Source organism: Engraulis encrasicolus, chromosome 18 (genome assembly GCF_034702125.1).
Source record: "Engraulis encrasicolus isolate BLACKSEA-1 chromosome 18, IST_EnEncr_1.0, whole genome shotgun sequence".
Classification (NCBI taxonomy): domain Eukaryota; kingdom Metazoa; phylum Chordata; class Actinopteri; order Clupeiformes; family Engraulidae; genus Engraulis; species Engraulis encrasicolus.
In genome coordinates this window covers 16,496,300-16,516,158 of record NC_085874.1, presented here as the reverse complement: position 1 = coordinate 16,516,158, position 19,859 = coordinate 16,496,300, and the positions used below count along the sequence as shown (strand labels likewise).

The 19,859-nt window shown below is 43.3% G+C and overlaps 1 protein-coding gene across 1 annotated transcript in view; it reads right to left on the bottom strand.

Moving 5' to 3' along the window:
- lama4 (laminin, alpha 4) overlaps positions 1 to 18,727 on the bottom strand; it is a 49,883-nt gene extending 31,156 nt beyond the window's left edge. The window contains exons 1-7 of the mRNA XM_063223110.1: positions 18,498 to 18,727; positions 10,369 to 10,470; positions 6,139 to 6,266; positions 5,837 to 5,917; positions 5,306 to 5,520; positions 4,080 to 4,180; positions 1,555 to 1,735 (exon numbers count right to left, since the gene is read on the bottom strand). Of these exons, the coding sequence (XP_063079180.1) occupies positions 1,555 to 1,735; positions 4,080 to 4,180; positions 5,306 to 5,520; positions 5,837 to 5,917; positions 6,139 to 6,266; positions 10,369 to 10,470; positions 18,498 to 18,629 (940 nt within the window). The 5' untranslated portion in view covers positions 18,630 to 18,727. The remainder of the gene's footprint in view (positions 1 to 1,554; positions 1,736 to 4,079; positions 4,181 to 5,305; positions 5,521 to 5,836; positions 5,918 to 6,138; positions 6,267 to 10,368; positions 10,471 to 18,497) is intronic.
- Positions 18,728 to 19,859: the final 1,132 nt, after the last annotated feature.

The window sequence follows — 19,859 nt, the reverse complement described above, 5'->3', positions numbered from 1 at the left end:
ATAACGTATCTATCTATCTATCTATCTATCTATCTATCTATCTATCTATCTATCTATCTATCTATCTATCTATCTATCTATCTATCTATCTATCTATCTATCTATCTATCTATCTATCTATCTATCTATCTATCTATCTATCTATCTATCTATCTATCTATCTATCTATCTATCTATCTATCTATCTATCTATCTAGATGGCCTGCAGCAACAAAATTCATCAATCCATCCATCTATGGTCTACACCAGGGATGTCAAACTAAGGCCGGGGGCCAAATGTGGCCCGCGAAGCCATTTTATTCGGCCCACGAGATTATTTTAAATGTGTATTACAGTTGGCCCACATACACCATTAATGTATAGGGTAACAGGAACTGAACATGAAATTTGGTGTGTCACAGGATGTGCAGACACATTTCAAATACCATATATAATGGGAAAGAGTGTGTGTGAAATTTAACTATGAGTATGAAGTGCATCAACTCACAATTTTAGTCCAAAAAATAAAAATAAAAATAAATATTGAGTTCGGCCCGCGACTTTGTTTGAGAATTTGATTTTGGCCCTCAGTCAATTTGAGTTTGACACCCCTGGTCTACACCAACAGAGGGGACTACTGCAGTACGCCATACCACCACCAGAGGACCGCTGTGTCAGCCAGCCCATCCCTTCGCATCCATTTGCCTCTGCAGCACATGCCGAGGAGGGCAGTGGGCCCAAACAGCTGGCCTAACGTGCCGGTGATGTCACAGGAAGAGGCCTCCATTACTAATCCCTAACATCCCCACAGTTGCCTCCAGGTGGCCTCCACAGTAAGCGGACACCCCCCCGCCGCCCGGCAATGACATCAGCAGCAGCAGCGGCGCCGATATGAGGGGGTGTGGGAACAGCACGGGCGGACCGGACCCTCTCTCTTGAGTGTAACATGTCATCACCAGCATTACTAGGAGGGGGCTGCTTATATACAGTATTTTACCGTGTTTTATCTTGTCCTTGGGGAAGCCCCGGGAGGTCACTGTGAGGAGTACGGTACAGTGAAGGGGTGTTGGAGATTTAGGATGATTTTTTTTTACACCCCAGAGTAATTAGAGAGCCCTTTGAAGGCCCGGAGAGGTCAGTGTCAGTGTCAGGTCGCACAGGGGGAGCGGATGAGGGCTTAGCAAGATTCCTAAGTCTAGGGTTTGATGGGATGTGGAGACCTTGGAGAACACGACTCACATTATTTCACATTTTCAATAATGTTTTTTTTCCTTTTGCGTTATCTGATGTATGCGCTTTGGAGAACGGAGTGAGGATGGGAAGATTCAACTTGTCCTCCTGGCCCCTGTCCCGTGTGACTTATACACATCACTGTAACTAACAAACAAAATCTCTGAAACACAAGCAAGCTTCCCTGGTTACCACCAGCACTAGACCTGATCACAAGTGAGATTAGAGATTGTCTTTCAGATAGGAACGATTGTGTCGAACTAAAGGCAGCATGGGAGTTCCCAGGCTACAAGCATGCTAATGTACAGCAACGGACCACGTAGGCTATTTAATTGGCTTACTCACGTTTGCAGCCTGAGTTGCTGTAGTCCCAGTGTCCCGGCAGACAGCGCTCGCAGTACCGGCCCCCGGCTCCCGGCCTGCACTTACAGCTGTGGGTGAGGGGGTGGCAGGTGGACTTGAGAGCAGCAGCAGCACACTCGCATCGCCGGCAGCCAAGGCAGCTGGAGAAACCCGAATGGCCTTCCTATTGGGCGGGGGGAGAGAGATAGGGGTGTAAATAATAATCGGAATGTATCGATATATCACAATATAATCTGACGATTGAATCGAATGGCATCGTATCGTGGGGCATTCTTAAAGGGACACTGTGTGAGATTTTTAGTTGTTTATTTCCAGAATTCATGCTACCCATTCACTAATGTTACCTTTTTCATGAATATTTACCACCACCATGAAATTCTAAGTATTCATTATGGGAAAAGGGGGATCTTCTCCATGGTCCGCCATTTTGAATTTCCAGAAATAGCCATTTTTAGCTGCAAAAATGACTGTGCTTGGGCCATACTAGAAAATATTAGTTTATTACTTCGTAAACTATCATGAAAAGGTCAAATTTGGCAATAGGGGACACAGTTTCAATGAGCAGCATAGTTGCAGTACCTTTTTTGACCATTTCCTGCAGTGTCCCTTTAAGTATCGAAAAGAATTGAATCACTGGTCCCTGTCCAATGCCCTAGCTCTAAAACATAACGTAACGTAACAAACATAACGTTTTTTTCCCCCACTATGAACCTTTGTCTCGAGGGCAGCTTGGGGGCCGTTTATCCGGCCCCCGATATAATTTTAATGTTATGCAGCTTCACAGAAATATTTTGTATATGAATCATAGATATTACATTTTCAATACAATTAAGTTATAATCAGGGGACCTAGAGAAGGTGGGGTCTGTTTTAAAGGCAACTGCCTTCAATATAAGCCGTGCAGGGGGGAAATCCTGGTTTGCGTTCATAGTACGGCCCTCGGAGGACTTCAACTATCCTTGGTGAAATTCGAAGTGGCCCCCTCAATGAAAAAGGTTCCCCACTCCTGCGGCCTACTGGGACGAGTTCAATTGAGTTCATGAACAAGAGTTCAATATCTTTGAGGTTGACGTTGTCCCTTGAGCTAGCTGTTTCTAAAGATGAGCACACACACCAATCATCTGATGTTAAGGTCAACAAGTCAGTGAAATGTGCTCATGTGGAAGAACAAATACAACGTTTTTTCTCTTTGCTTTTCTGCACCCAATAAATCTCTTAAACCTTATAAACATCTGAGTGTTCCAGTGTCTCCCTGGGTTCAGTCCTTTGAAGTGCCCAAGGTCTGTGTGCTGATCCTGGGATCCTGCTCTGTGAAGCACCCAACCAGGTGACTGTTTTTTTTCAGGGTAGGGTCTCTACTTTCTGAAGTCACCACCACCATCCACCTCTTTTCATGACAAAGCCATATGTACATGTAAACAATGAGTTCACAGACAGAGTTGAAGACTTATGTTCCAGAAAGTCAAATCCCTGGCAAAATCTGATTCAACCATTGTCCCGGACTAGCTAATCCCAAACAGCACACACAAATGAAAGAGGTCATCCTGCGAAGTCCATCAGTTGGGGTTCAAACCCGTGACCCCCAGCAAGAGGCAGATGCTACTTGTAGAGGCAGATATGCTAACCAACTGATCTAAAGGCAGAATCGCTTTACACGATGTACAATATCTAGCTCATAGGTTATAACAAATATGTGTCAAAATGGATGTACGTATGCATGTAAAAACTTGATTAAAAACTTGATAAAATTGATTCTATGTTATGTTTTGAAAAACTCAATATTGTTCATGTACATGTAATGGATATGCAACATGTGTATTGCACAGCATGCTCTGTAGTTCAACTTCTTATCATATCTATACCACTTCTGAGATTATCCTAGAGAGTCCCCACCACTTTATAACGAAATATAATGTAAATATACGAACCCTGGACAAATTTATCCCCCACCACTTTATAAACCAAACCTACACCGTTGGTCTTACCTCATACCTCACAAAGTCTGTCTGTGACACCAGGATGTACTGACATGTGTAAAACTTTATAAAATTGTATTTTAAAAGTGTAATATTGTGTACATGTAAACATTATGGGATATGCAACTTGGGTAACACTTCACTTCATTAACTAATGGTTAACTAATGTTAACTAATGGTAAGATATTACTGTGTCGCCCCGGAAATGGGGGGAGGGTGGGTGCGGGGGGTGTTGAAAGGCATAACCCCTGCTGCATAATCGTGATTAATAGTTGTGATCGTGATTTTGATCTAAATAATTGTGATTATAATTTTTTCCATAATCGTGCATAATCGTCGTAATATATTATTGTCATCAGAAAATGTTTCTTAAGTGTTATACAGTTGATTTAGTAATGACATATCAATGCTTATAATAGTATTATAGATGCACAACAAACCATTAGCTAACCATTAGTTAACCATTTATAGGTTATTGTGAAGTGTTACCACAACTTGTGTATTGCACAGCAGTATGCACTGCAGTTCTTACCTCACACTGGTCACACAGTCTGCCCGTGACGCCTGGCCTGCAGTGGCATACCCCGGTGCGGTCGTCACATGAGGCCGTGCCACACTTGTTACACTGGCACTCTGAATAGCAACACAGGACACACAGGACACAGGCACGTACACACATGGGATTATGTTGAGGAAGAGGCCCCTTCAGAGGAATTCAACACCAACCAATGCACATGATACAATAATGACCTTTTAACTGAACGGGATCTTATTAATTGACAGCCAATACTATAGAGAGGAGATCAGTGACGTAAAAGCAGATCATTGTCCTGAATAAATATGCAGTGTCATCCGCAAATAAAAATAAAGAACGAAAACATTAACAGGAAACTTAAATTAAAAATGCCACAATCAAATTCATATGTCACTATTTACTGTAATGTATGTCCCCAGGGACACTGTGGAACGATTTCCCATCCCCCGACGTAAACAAATCCAAAACAATAAAGTCCTGCTGCTATTCCTGCTCTCCTCCTTGTGTGTTGCATGGGTGGAATCCTGACCACTGCATACTGTACAGTACACCCAACTGTGTAAACAGTGAATGCGTCTCTTGTTGCTTCTATGAAGGCCAGCTTATGTCCACAACACCAATTACGAAGCTGGCGCAATATGCCAATACCAAGCAAAGCTCTATTGTGTTGCTGTCACCTCAAGATACTACAAGAGTTTGAATTCGCACACAGGGAAATGCTGTTCAGAACCATGCTACTAAATATGCTACTGGCTTTGAGCCTACGTATATTTTTTGTTTAAATATAAGATTTTTTGTAAAGGGGGCTCTGCATGCTCTGACACAATCTACAGTTAATGAAAAAAGTGTAACTTGCACTACTTAGGCCACAAACCGTATCTTTATGATACTTAAAAATAATAGAATAGAAAAAAGTGGAATTTAAACCAACCACAGCCATTAGCGAAATACAAACAGATCAGTAGACAGCGAACAGCAAACAGATCCATGTAGCATGTTCTATTTTATACTTCTACTCTATGAGCTTATAAGCTGCAATCTTTCCAATGTGCCTCCTGCAACTGTCCCATAGCATTACTACAGTATGGCAGCCATGTGACAGTAAGTGTATCCACATACTCTAAGGACCCCTGCCTGCATGTTTTCCATGTGGGCTAGTAGCTAGATGGCCTCACTGTAACCCTGGCATCTACAGTAAATGTACTTGCTGGCAGTGCACCCACCCCGGCAGTTTTTGGCACTGACGGCGTCCCCGTAGAATCCAGGCGCACAGCGCTCGCAGTTGGCACCGGCTGTGTTGCCCCAGCAGTTCAAACACTGGCCTGTGACGTTGCTGCATTCGTTGAAGATCAGGTTGGGGTCAGAGTTTCCGTTGCAGTCGCACTTCTTGCAGGAGTCTCCAGGCCTCATGGGGTTTCCGTAGTAACCTGGTGCACATCTGTGGAGAAGACCAGATTTGTTCACTCATTTGTGATAATTGTCTGTGTGCACTATCATCAAGGTCATAACACTCAAATAATCTTGTGTCATTGTTTTGTTGTACAGTGCTTCATTACAATTTGGTATGAAAGTGATGTTGAACAAGTTGAATACATTAAAAACTTCCTGACCTTTAGAAACTAGCATTTTGTTTGTACTCTGAAGCAAGTCAGTGAGGTGCTGCATGGAAAGCGATGTTGTTAATATAGGCTATTTGCTTCTGATGGTGGGGGCTTAACAGTCATGAATGGCAATGGCCCGGCAGTGGAACCTACCTTTCACAGCTGTTTCCCGCGTAGCCTGGTTGACACACACACCGTAAAAATCGCCCTCTCCGGTCGCAGAACTCTGCAAAGCTGGCACACACACACACACACACACACACACACACACACACACACACACACACACACACACACACACACACACACACACACACACACACACACACACACACACACACGGCAGGGATCTCTTGTCAGGTCTGGGCACCGACCACCAAACACACTTTTCTTGTCTTACTCAAAACCCTGGACTTGGACCTAGAGAGATTAGTGAGGCCAGACTGGACACTTACTTGTTGGAGGCGGTTGGCAAGGGGCAGGCACAGGGGCGGCACAAATGACGGCCGTCAACCGTGACCTCTGGCGCGAACCCATCTTCACAGCTTTCGCAGAAATCGCCAGCAGAGTGGTCTTTACAAGACTGGGAGGGAAACAGGTTTAGCACACTGAAGTGTGAAAAGCGCTCTGGAATGTCAAGGCTCAACAAAGGAACTTTATTTGTAATTTCAGAACAAATGCAATCTCATATTTTTCTACATTCATTGACAAAATACACCTGGCTAGCTCTTTGAACAAAAAAACATCTTAAGCTTTGAGAAACCATTTTGAGATTGTACTCTGAGGCAGGCTTGTACGAAATTCCGAATTGAATTGAGAATGACCCCACAATTCAAATTCAATTCTTGAATTTCAATATGAATTGAATTGAAATTCCAAACAGGAAATGGAATTGCAATTCGAATTGGAATGGCAGGAAACTGAATTTCACAGAATTTAAATTCTAAGAAATTCAAAGCAATGACATAATACTGACACTAGGTGGTGGCAGGGATGGTCAGTATCTCGAATACTTCAATTAAAATACATTTCGAAATAGAACATAGTATTTTGAATTTTGTATTTCATGTCAGTGAATTACAAGTATTTGAAGTTTGTATCAGAATACTTTCCCCCCTGTATTTTGAATTTTCAAAATAATAGAAAATACAATAGCCTACTTTCTCCTGAACAATGCAATTACATAGTAGGAACACGGATCAAATAGTATGTAAGTGATGCTTGTAGCTATATTGGAATGTAGAAGTGTTTGTCTGGGAAAGGGGTGAAGGACTCCAAAGATTGACAGTTAAATTCCCAGGTAACATTGGCAGGTGACTACCTGACTACGAGTTAATAACGAATAACCAGCCTCAAAATTCTGAATTATTGAATATATACTGTTGGATCAAAAAACGTCACTCTTGATAAAATATCATCAATAATTGAAATTGCCATGCTAAGCACCAAAGGTGCAACCGTGATCATAACTAATGCTGCACCATGCATCAAACATAAGATGGCGCTCTAAGGCCACAAATGGTCAATTAGTGACGCTTTGCAAGATACGTGGACATAATTAACACTTTCTTGTTTATTGAACTCACATACAGACCTTGACATATCTGTACCGTTTTTTAAATGCTAGTTGTGCCAAGTAGCCCATTGTTTATATAGCCTTCTCCATAATTACAAGAACTTAACATTATTGTTTGTTCAATGACTGTAAATGATGGTTACACAGGAGTTTAAAGTAGGCCTACCTTTTATTGTGTAAGTGAATTGAATTTTTATTTTTGGTCATGCCATACAAGCCATTGGGTAGCGAAGGGAAATTGAGTTTCCTTGCTGAGACTCGAACCTTGAACTTCTGGCATGCAAAACCTAGGTTCTAACCGCTACACCAAATAGCCAGACTCATTAGCTTGAATGTCAGGACACACCTACATACCTAGTTTCTGTTGTATTTTGTGTATTTGAAAATGCAAAATACAATATTTTGATTATTGATACATTTACTGTTATGTATTTTGTAACATATTTGTAACATCTTATGTTGCATTGTAATTTGAAATACATTTAGTTTAGTGTCTTTGCCCATCCCTGGGTGGTGGTGTAAAATTCAAAGAAACTCAAAGTAATGACAAAATAAGAACACTAGATGGTGCTGTATATTTATAAGCATGTGTCTATTCCCGGCACTGCGAGGTGGGTGGGAAGAGTGAATTATAGCCCCCTTAGGTCACCTGTTGGGCTGCTTCCTAGCAGTGCTTTAGGATTTGGGTAGGTAATTATTTGACTTTCGGGTTTTTTTAACTTCCATTTTGAGTTAGTACAATGCCATTATCTATTTGCTGTAGACCTTAGGTGGTAATATTTACATACATTTTGGTACATAACAAATAAGAAGTGTAAAAGACATCTGTAGGCTTTGCATAACACTAATTATTATACATGCAACTACTGAAAATCACAATGGGGGCCTGCATGGTTTATACAACATTTACTTATCATTTTGAATGCTGAATACATTTGTAGTTAAATTTATTAGCAATATATATTTGTATTAATGCTATTGTACTCAGTTACACTGTTATTGCTGTATTTTATTATTTTGAAAACACAAAAGTTGTGTGTTCATCCACTTCCTGAATTGCAGTGAGTTTCAATTCCATTTTGAATTCCATTTCCTGTAATTCAAATTCAGTTCAATTCAACATCCTGTAGGGGTGGAGTCAATTCAATTCAAATTCAATTCCACTTCCTGAATTGAATTTAATTCAGAAATTCTGAATTTCGTACAAGCCTGCTCTGAGGTAGGCCTAAGTCAATGTGGGGCTGCATGGACAGTGATGTTTGTAATAGGTTATTATCACTGATGTTACATAAATTCCAACAACCTTTTAAAAACAGCTAATACATACACAGTAAAAAAAGAACTGTTGTTTTTACGGTAAACTGCTGGCAGCAGTGGTTGCCAAAGTCTACCCTTAAATAAATAACGGTTTATTTCCTTTTTACATTTTACGGTAAAATTATGGCAGCAGTGGTTGCCAAAGCCTACCGTTAAATAAATAACGGTATTATTTTTTTTACATTTTACGGTAAAATTATGGCAGCAGTGGTTGGATGGATTATATTCAGGTGAGTTCAATTATAGAGTTACAATCAGACAACTGATTGGACTGATTATACTCAGGTGAGTCCAATTATAGAGTTGCAATCACAGACAACTGATTGGACAGATTCTACTCACTGGAGTCCGATAAACATCAACCTAATTAGATACCTAAACATCAACCTAATTAGATACCAGTCTAGTATCATCAATGAAGGGTATGCAAATGCATTCTTTATTTTAAAAAAGGCCTGAAAATAACCTTAAGGAAAATGAAGGCCAAAGCTAGCAGGGCAAGCAAGCTAACAAACAAGCTAGTTAGCAAGCCATGCAGCCACCCTTACAACGTGACCTGCTAGCCGGGCCGGCCAGGTGAGGGCAGGCCAGCAGCCGGCCAGCCGGCCTTACAGCCAGCCAGCCACCTAGCTAGCTAGCAACCAGTGAGCAGTACAATGCAACAGTCCCTGTTTAAATACATGTTCAAGTGAACCATGTGACCCGAGTGATGAAGCATTTGGCAGGGCAGGCAGTTAATCATTGCATGACAGCCCTTAGCACTCAGGTGAGGTCAGGAATCGATTGACAGATTGATTTGGATGGGTTAGAATGACAGTTTCAAATAGACTGGGCTACTTCTAAGAGACTGAATCAAGGGATTACTGTCCCAGGTAGACTTTTTCAGATTACTGTGAAGATACAGATACACTGTGTAGTGTTGCTGCAACTCTTGATGTTTAGATTTTGGCTGAACACCAGTCTAACTCTGATCAATCTAACTCTGACAAATTTGCTGTGCACATATGTGTACACCAGTGAAAAATAAAGTCATGTACCGTTTCTTGACTACTTCATCTTCACTTAACGGTATTTTCCAATATTTTCTTTTCAGTGAACAGTTCAGTATTTTCTACATATTGACACCAGTGAAAAATAAAGTTATGTACCGTTTCTTGACTAGTTCATCTCACTTAACGGTATTTTCCAATATTTTCGTTTACAGAGAACAGTCCAGTATTTTCTACATATGACACCTGTCAAAAATAAAGTTATGTAGCGCTTTTTGACTAAATAGTGGCTTGCCATATTTAGTACAGAGATAGACTGTTTTACATTTTACGGTCACTGACTGTTGCAATTTGACAGTTTTTTGCCGTCATTTCAACAGGCATTTTTTACAGTGTATGGGGAAAGACATACAATCTTCCACATTCACAGATCCCGCAATCTTTCACATTCACAGACCCCACAGAAGTTGGTCAATGAATGGGTTAGTCCAAAAGCCAGAATTTCTAGAATATGCAGTGAGTCAGTGGAAAGGGTTGAATCCTTGTACATATATATGTGTGCTTTCAGTAAATCCCAAAGTAATAAACACCAAGTTCTCCCTACCAGTATTTCTCAAGGAAAAATAAAGGCTTAATCATTTCCTGACAAACCACCCCATTCCTTGGCAGGCAGTTTCTTCCCACTCTGTTGCACAACGCGATTCATTGACATTGGCAATCATAAGAAAATAATATTTGGGAGAGAGAGAGAGAGAGAGAGAGAGAGAGAGAGAGAGAGAGAGAGAGAGAGAGAAGAGACTTACAATGCAGACTCCAGTAATATCTTCACAACTGTCGGCATGGCCCTTGCAGTTGCACGGTAAGCAGTCCCCCCGCGCGCTTAAGAAATATCCCCTGCCACACACCTGTAAAGAGAAATCAGAAGAGCCCAATCACGACCATAGCTACAAGCCGTTTTCTCTTTCTCTGTAAGATATGGGGCAAAGTTGAAAGAAACCATTAACATGATTGCTAAGTTAAACCAGATTTTTTTTTTCTTTACAAAAAAAAGTTTTGCCCTTTTGCCAAGAAGCCATTCAATCATATGCAAGCAATTTAGCTAAACCACCACCTGGGTCCACTTTTGCAGAAAGTGGTTGGCGTGATTGAAGTTTTCCCTGTAAACATGCAATGCCAAAAGCTTTCCGCACCACTTTCCACATCATTTATTCGAAATAGAGTAAATATTTGGCCCCAACGTTGAGGATCTCATGTTGGCTCGTTGTGTAAGGTCTGACTGTACTGAACAGCAACTCCAAAAAAGAAGTAGAGCATAGGCTAAGTCTGTGAAGAGTCTGTGGAGGTTCTTGGAGCTTGAACATTTCCACATGAAGACATCAGGTCACAGCTGATGATAGCTGACAAAAGGTGAAATCAATCTCTTGAAGAAGTCCAGTTGCTCACATTCAGCGGGAGTGCACTGTACCTAGGGCTGAGTACCGATCAGAATTTTTCGGTTTCGGTTACAGTTCCAGAACCTACAGGCACGTTTCGATGCCAAGTAGAACCTTAACCTTTGATTCGGTTCCATTAAAGAACCGAATTTCGGTACCCAGTCCTAACTGTACCTATGTTCCCCATGTCCTATGTTCCCCTTTTTCTAAAAAAGAGTCCTACTGTATGTTCCCTGCATTGTATCTGACAAGGGGATAAGCCCCAGGATGCTTGCGCATGCATATTTCTTGAACATACTGTTGCCATGCGTATTTCATGTCAAGTTTGCGCACAGTGGCAGCCTAACCCTTACCCTAACCCTAACCGTAACCCTAACAACAGCCGGTGCTCGCCATGCGGCAGCAGTCTACTTGGAAGCAGCAGGAAGTACAGGACCCGGGGAACATAGGGATGACCCCCACTCAGCAGTTGCTAACAACAACAGTAAGCTCTGGCATTTAGCAACTACGGCCTATACCATGACCTGGACGAATGGGAATTTTCACACACAGTAATAAGAAATCAGTAATAATTCCAACACTTCGAACACAACCATTCCACACAGAGTCGATTCAACATCTTCTGGGTTCCACGTCACTCTTTAAGTGTTGAATGAACCCTGCATTTTTACTTTTACTTTACTTTACCTTTATTAATCCATGGGCAGGTTTTACGCTCTGATGAAGACCCTGTGCGGGTTGAAACCGGATGGCGGTTTTATCTTTGTAACAATGCCCATGGATTAATAAAGGGTTTTTATACTAAGGACAATCCTTGTCGGCCTGTGGAGTTGCCTGAAGTCGGCCTTAGTGCCAACACGCACCCACAGTTTGGAGTTTACTAAGTTAGAGAACAAGAGTGTTCAGTCAACCTTTTCTGTTTGTTCCTGCATTTTTACTGTTCAGACATCTCAAGCCAGTCATGTCTATGGAACTACTGGAGGGGAATAATAACAGGATGAACACCTGTGCTATCTGAGACTTCACTTCACAGGACACCATTTCCTCTCATTCAGAAGAACGCACCATAGAAATAAACCATCTGATACAGAAACACTAAACTGCCCTCTTTGTTGTCTGTGAAGATTTTGTTTTTGGCTCATTCCTTTGGCCATTTACTGGGGCTGCAAAGCACATTTGAATTTGAAATTCTCCTCCTCAAACAGAATCACATTGTTCCAAACAACGCTGCCTCTTGACACCAACACTGTAGCCTCTTCTACCCTCCCCTGCTCTGCCCTCCCTCCTTCCGTCCGTCACCCATTTAATTTATCAGTTGTTCATGGGCCGCTGCATTCGACCACGTCTGTTCTCACACATTCCAGGGTTGATGGTGGACACAGCCATGATTTACTCCAGCGAGGGCACAAGAGCTGGAGCCAAAGCACATGCAGGCCCTCCCACAGAAAGCAAATGAGAAACATGCGGCGGAGCGGTGGTGCCCCAACTACCACACTGCTTTCAAGGTCGAAGGCTGCTATGCTGATGTGTAGGTCCTCTTTGTAGGCTGTACTGTATATGCTATCTTCCACACACCGCGCTCTTTCTCCTTGTTGGTGCGTCTCTGAAGTAATCAAGCAAATAGTGAATAGATCACACTCAGTTGTTTCTTCTTTCTTTTTCTCTGTTTAATTCATTCTGAATACTTTATCCTTCCTACTTCAGAGACGCAAAACTTTAGTAGGGGTCACGGCAATGATGAGTAGGGGTAATAGTAATGAGTAGGGCCCACGGTGGGAGCATAAACGGTACAAGTAGGGAATAGATCCTACTCAGTTTTTTCTGCTTTATTTTTCTTTTCTTTTTATTAGGAATGCAAAAAAATGAGTGTGATCTATTCCCTACTTGCACCGTTCATGCGGGGGGCAACCGACATTCCGACATAGGCCTACTGCCATTCCGACAGTATTTGATTGCCATTCCGAGTCATTTAAACATTGTTGCAAGTACTTAAAGGGACACTGTGTGAGATTTTTAGTTGTTAATCTCCAGAATTCATGCTGCCCATTCACTAATGTTACCTTTTTCATGAATACTTACAACCACCATCAAATTCTAATTGTTCATTATGACTGGAAAAATTGCACTTTTCATACATGAAAAGGGGGATCTTCTCCATGGTCCGCCATTTTGAATTTCCAAAAATAGTCATTTTTAGCTGCAAAAATGACTGTACTTGGACCATACTACAAATATGTGTTTATTACATTGTAAACTTTCATGTAAAGATCAAATTTGGCAATAGGCAGCCCAGTTTCAATGAGCAGCATAGTTGCAGTACCTTTTTTGACCATTTCCTGCACAGTGTACCTTTAAAGGCGCGTGAACAACGTTCTAACTCTATTGACATTTGCAACAATGTTACAACACGACCGGAAAGTGGAGAGAGTGACAGCGCAATTACAGGATTACCATATAATTTTGTCACGGATCTTTGAAAAACAGTTCCTGCAAGCTGGAAAAATGGTTCCTGCAATAAAACTTCAATGTCGGAATGGCGGTATGTCTGAATGGCGGTATGTAACCGTTTATGCTCCCACCATGGCCCCTACTAGGCTACTACATGCAAAAAGGTGAGCAGCAGGTTTGGATGTACTACATCTCCTGCTTTTCCTGTCCTGCTTTTCCTACAAGACATAAAATTTATGACATGGTTCATATACATTCTTATATTGCATGGCATTTTCCATTTTCCATTTCCTCATATATGTGAGTGCTGACTTTCTATGGCCCATACTACAATGAAAGTGGGCCGTTTCTGTGTAAGTGTAAGATAAAACAAAAACATGTATAGGCATGTAGTATGTTTTTATGTAGACCTAGCATTTTCTTGTTTACTCAACTCCAAATGAATGATTTGGGCTAAAAAAAAAATAGATTATGCCATAAATAGTGAGAAGCCGCACCCTAACATAAAACTCGTACGACAGATTTTACTGGGAAAGCATGACAAGATAGATATTTCAGCCTGAACTATCTCCAGTGTCTTTCATGTAGGGCTTGGTAGTTTTTTGAAACCGCCATGATGCCATCTGGACAGCACCTGTGGATTTGATCTTACAGAGGGAACACTTGTGCTTATGGCCAGTTCGTGTTTGGTGTGTAGGAACACAGTGGGAATCTAGCTTTGAGTTCCCCAAATTACCATGTCACCCCATGAAGACAATACTAATATCCAGGGCCAGCCCAAGCCTTTATGGGGCCCTAAGCATATACGTGTGTGTGTGTGTGTGTGTGTGTGTGTGTGTGTGTGTGTGTGTGTGTGTGTGTGTGTGTGTGTGTGTGTGTGTGTGTGTGTGTGTGTGTGTGTGTGTGTCTGTGTGTGTGTGTGTGTGTGTGTGTGTGTGTGTGTGTGTGTGTGTGTGTGTGTGTGTGTGTGTGTGTGTGTGTGTGTGTGTGTGTGTGTGTGTGTGAACTCTACTTAACCCTGTGCTAATGTGATTAAAAAAACGAACCCTACTAGACATTTGCACTTGTACCAGTATGTTTCCTGTGCACTTTGTAGACTGGCTGCAAGTGTTGTATGCTATTATTATGTCCTCAATTGTTATTAGCTTTCAAGTAACCCCATAATGCACGCTGTACCATCTGAGGCACGCTGTGATAGTGATTGAAAGGTTCATTAGTACTACTCTACTATAACATAAAACAGGACGTTTAGTAATGCACTCCGACTTAGTCATGGGCATTCTGGTAACAACAAATTGATAACGTTATGTTTTAATGGGTTAATGTGTCAAATGTTATAATGTCATGCAATGTAATATTCATATCATTCCTTGCCAGCTGATATGCTAGGACTGTGGTTGTTACAGTTAACAGTCCAAAGCAGTGTGATCACCAGGACCCAAAGTGTAGGCCTAAATTTGTGTATTTTATGTGCATATTTAAGACACAGATGCAGGACAAAAGGGCCAGACAACCATGAAAATAAAGCTGAATGTCCGCACACTTGCTTTTGGAAGTTGAATGTCCGCTTCACTTGCTTTTTTCAAGTGAATGTTTTCGGGCTACACGCTCTTCAAGACAGGAGCAAGTGTGCGGACAATCAGCCTTATTCTACAGACAGCGTAATATACATTCTAGTATATATAACTGAATATGCATTCTTGAATAGGGTGTACAGTATAGGACAGTTCCCTATACGAAACAAATGGAAAAGTGTGCAACCACAGTTCTGGCATTGTTAGCATCCATTCCCAGGGCCACACCAACAGCTGGATAGCGTATACACCAGAGACCCTACGAGAGAGCATGGGATCGTGGGAAGCTGGAGCAGATGTTTCATTCGAGCAATTACGGCAGCCAGCATGAAGGAATCCTTAACGTCTGCAATCCCTCTTAACTGACTAACCCCCTCTTTGATTAGGTGCACATGAAAACCCCATTCACCCTCCCTGATTTCAAAAACAGATGACAGGGAGTGTTTTGTTTTCACCGTCCACCAACCCCAGCGTGACTTCCACCCATATGTTCGTCGACGACAACGCACATGACTTTAAGTGACTCTGATGCCTGCACGGGATCATGGCCAGCGATTCATTCATTCAATCAGTCAGTCAGTCAGTCAGTCCGTCAAGTTATTTCTGACCAGTTCAAAGTGTTCCCATTACTGCGGAGAACAAAGCTCCATTCACGGGCGCTCGTATACAGGGCCGCTCTCTGTCCGACACGCTGCATTTCCTACAGACGATGTCATCGTGTTCCACCCCGGCCGACAGACACTGAGCAGCAGCACAGAAGAGGCTCTTGTTGATCAGGGGGGGGCGATGGTGTTGGAGGTGAACTGTTTAATGCAAAGCGCGAACCCCCCTGCACTGCACATCCTCTCTGTGTCTCTCTGGAGATAAGCCATACGGTGGAGTACATATGGTGGAGTTGCAGGGATATAGGAAGACAGAGTGAGCTGCGAAACTGACAAACTCCAGACCCACTGTAGCCAGAGTACTGAGCACACCACTGTCCACAGAGTACACCACTGTCACCCTCAGTGATTAGGCAGAGAGAGAGAGAGAGAGAGAGAGAGAGAGAGAGAGAGAGAGAGAGAGAGAGAGAGAGAGAGAGAGAGAGAGAGAGAGAGAGGAAAACACAGAGGCTGCTCAGTATGACTGAGTGAGTGTTACATTTTACGTTCTAACTAACAGGATTGGTCCATACAGTCAAAAAAGTTCTACAACACTGAAGTGAGAGAATGAATAGAAAGGAAGAGAGGGAGAGAGATCAAAAGAGAGAGAGAGACATAGAGAAAGAAGAAGAATGGAGTGTTACAGCTGTCCACCTTTCCCGCCGACCGCCACCCCACCCCACCCCTGTCCGAGCACTCCAGCACCCGATCCCTCACAATGAGATCTGGACATCTTGTTTACTTTGGCTGGTGGTGCAGAGGGGTTCACGCCAGTGTTGCCAGATTGGGCGGGTGCCCGCCCAATTGGGCTACTTGGGATGAGCTTCGGCGGGCAAAAATGGGAAAAATTGGCCATTTGGCGTTTTTTTAGGCCGTTTTGGGCCCATAGAAGTCAATGTAATTTGTTGAATTTGGGCGGAATTTAGCGCATTTTGGCGGCTTTTGAGAACCTTTTGGGCGGGATTTGGTCAGACACATCTGGCAACACTGGTTCACGCACGGGTTTACTGCAACCATTTCAGCACTCCCGTGAAGAGACCGGGGTGGATGGAGAGAGAGAGAGAGAGAGAGAGAGAGAGAGAGAGAGAGAGGGAGAGAGGGAGGGAGAGAGGGAGGGAGAGAGGGAGGGAGAGAAAGGGAGGAAATGGGCCTGTGTGTTTCCCCATTCCATAGGCTGGCCCAAGGGCTGACATAGGTCATGAGAAACCAGCACTTACACTTATCCGCACACAAACACAGACCCAATGACTCACTGTGCTCACTGTCATAAACAACTAAAAAGAACCAAAACCACACAAACAACCGTAGCGACCGACCAAGCACAGGGCCTCAAAGTATAAACACACAATTATACCTGAACTCGACATGTCAATCTCCGAGACAACAATATTATTGTAAAATAATGACAATGATGATGTTCACTTTCTACTTCGAGGCAACCGACAGAAAAAGCTCTTCAGTCACAACTAGGGGTGTGCAAAATAATCGTCATATCGATGCATCGCGATACTTACTCTCACGATACAATGCATCAATTCATGACAAGGTATCGTGATACTTATTTTCTCAATATACTGCATGGATTCATGACAATTGATTATTTGGTAACAATAAAATTCGATTTGCCACGGGTTATTTGGTTCAGTAGAGAATAGGTAATATTTCTGTTGTGATGTAAGCTTTCTCCCAGATGATAGAATGCTTAAATAGAATGAACTGACTTAAGAAAGCTACACAGCAACTGACAAATAAGCTGTATTTTACACATTTACCGAAGTAAATATCGCAATGCATCACAGTAGTACATGAATCGCAATGCATCGTGATAGAATCGCATCGTGGCATGTGTATCGTGATGCGCATCGAATCGTGAATCCTTTGCCAATACCCACCCCTAGTCACAACCAATGATACAAGTCAGTGGTCACAACTTATCAGAGCACCATCACCAACAATTATCAGAGGGTCCTGTGAAATTAGCTGCTGCACACACACACGTACGCGCACGCACACACACACACACACACGCATGCACAAACGTACATGCACGCACACACATGCATAAACATACACGTACACACACACACGCACACAGACACACACGCACGCACGCACACACATGCGCGCACGCACAAGTCCCTTGTACCCTAATATGCCCTATGTCACCACACCACACCACACAACACCACAGCACAACATGGGGCGCTAATAGTCCTGCTCAACACCCGACAGCTGTCTGCTGTGCTATGGGCGTTGGCACAGGCACAGACCGTGGCTCTGCTGGCCACAGGCAACACTCATCCAGGGCTTAGGAAAGAGTGAGGCACATAGAGGGAGGCAGAGGGATTGGATACATAAAAAGAGACAGATAGATAAACATGGAAAGAGAGAGACAGAGACAGAGAGAGAGGGGGGGGAAGACATAGACGAGAATGCAGAAAATCTAATGCTTCCTTTGATGGCATAAGCATAACAGATCACACACCAGTGAACTGTTTAAAAACAACCATGCCCATCTACTGTACCCTAACTCTTCAAACAATGGGAAAGGGTTCAAGCTTTACAGGGCTAACCGTTCAAAATGATCAAACTTCTCCATGCACATCATAAAAAAGTGAATTCAACACTTATGGAGAACTAAGGCAGGACCAAATACACTGTAGAAGGTAATTGACTCCAAGTGTTGAATTAACACATGTTTTTTACTGTGTGCCTTCTGCAATCTACAGTACACCCTCCACTCGTGCTCAGCCCTTCAGTCATGCAGAGAAATGTGGAGAGGAAGAGCCATAGACATAGAGAGACAAGCTTTAGTTAGTTAGGGCAGACTACTTACTTTCAGCACGGTGTTCTGTTGATCCCACAAAACACACCGGGCACTTCCTGACAGGATGGAGAGCAGGCACAGGATGGACAGCACTCGCCTCGCTGCCATTTCCTCTGCGAAATTGTGTGTGTATGTTTTCATGTGTCAGTTGTGGGGAGTTTTTTGCAGCAGGGGTTGCTGCTGCTTGCTGCCTTCTCCCTTTTTCTCTTTCTCTTTCTATCTCTCTCTCTCTCTGACTATGGTCTCGTGGGTGGGTGGGTGGGTCCTCTCTCTCTCTCCCTCTCTCTCTCTCTCTGGGAATCGGTGGGGGATTGCTGTGCTCCAGTGGCTCCCCCCTTGCTTGAGTTGCTCCCTCAGACGGACGAACAAACGGAGGGGTGGGCGGATGGACGGACGGACGTCCACTTCCAGATGCGGCACCAACAGCGGGACTCCCACTTGCCCAGCCCAGCCCAGCCCAAGCTCAGCTCAGCCCAGCACAGCCAGAGTTCGATCAGTCAAACTGTATGGACTTCCTTGTGCCGCCCCAACTACACCCCGTTTCCACCCTCTTTCCCTCCTCCACCACCAACACGCAGAAAACCCTTCCCCTTCCCTTCCCACAGCTCAAGCCCTTAAAGAGTTCTTAAATCGCATGCAGATGGAGAGAGCTGCACGCAGATGGAGCACAACGAGCCAACGAGACACCAAAAAAAGAGAGAGAAAATTCCAAGGAGAAATGATTAAAATAGTCCCGTGACACACTGTTCCCTGTTGGATTTCCCAGTCAACAGTCTGCCTGTGTTTTTGTGTCCTGCTTATCTCCAAGAGCGCACTGAGTAGCCATCCTGTCTCTTTTTCTCCCACTCACTCACTCTCTCAACTCTCCCTCTCTCTCTTGCTCTCCCTCTCTCACCCACCCACTCACTCACGGTACCCTTTCACCTTGCCCGGTGGACCTCCCTGCACCCCCCCCCCCACCCGCTTCTACAGTGCAAAGCTCAGTCTGCAGCAGCAAGCCAAAAAAAAGACACAAATTCTCAGCTGCCCAGGCCAACCCCCACCCCCCTACACACACACACACACACACACACACACACACACACACACACACACACACACACACACACACACACACACACACACACACACACACACACACAACACACCCACCACCCCCACGCCCATCCGTCTAAGTCTCCAAACTCAACCATTCACTCCTATACCCTGGCCTGTCCTGTTTTCCTAGGTCAAGCTGTCACAGAAGGTGTTATATTTATGAAAGCCGTGCTAGGTACGAGATCTTTCCAAGCACCATAGAAGCCCTACCTCTGTTGTCCGTATAGCATGCCCTACAGAAAAAAACGAGACTTTGACATTGAGATACTTCTA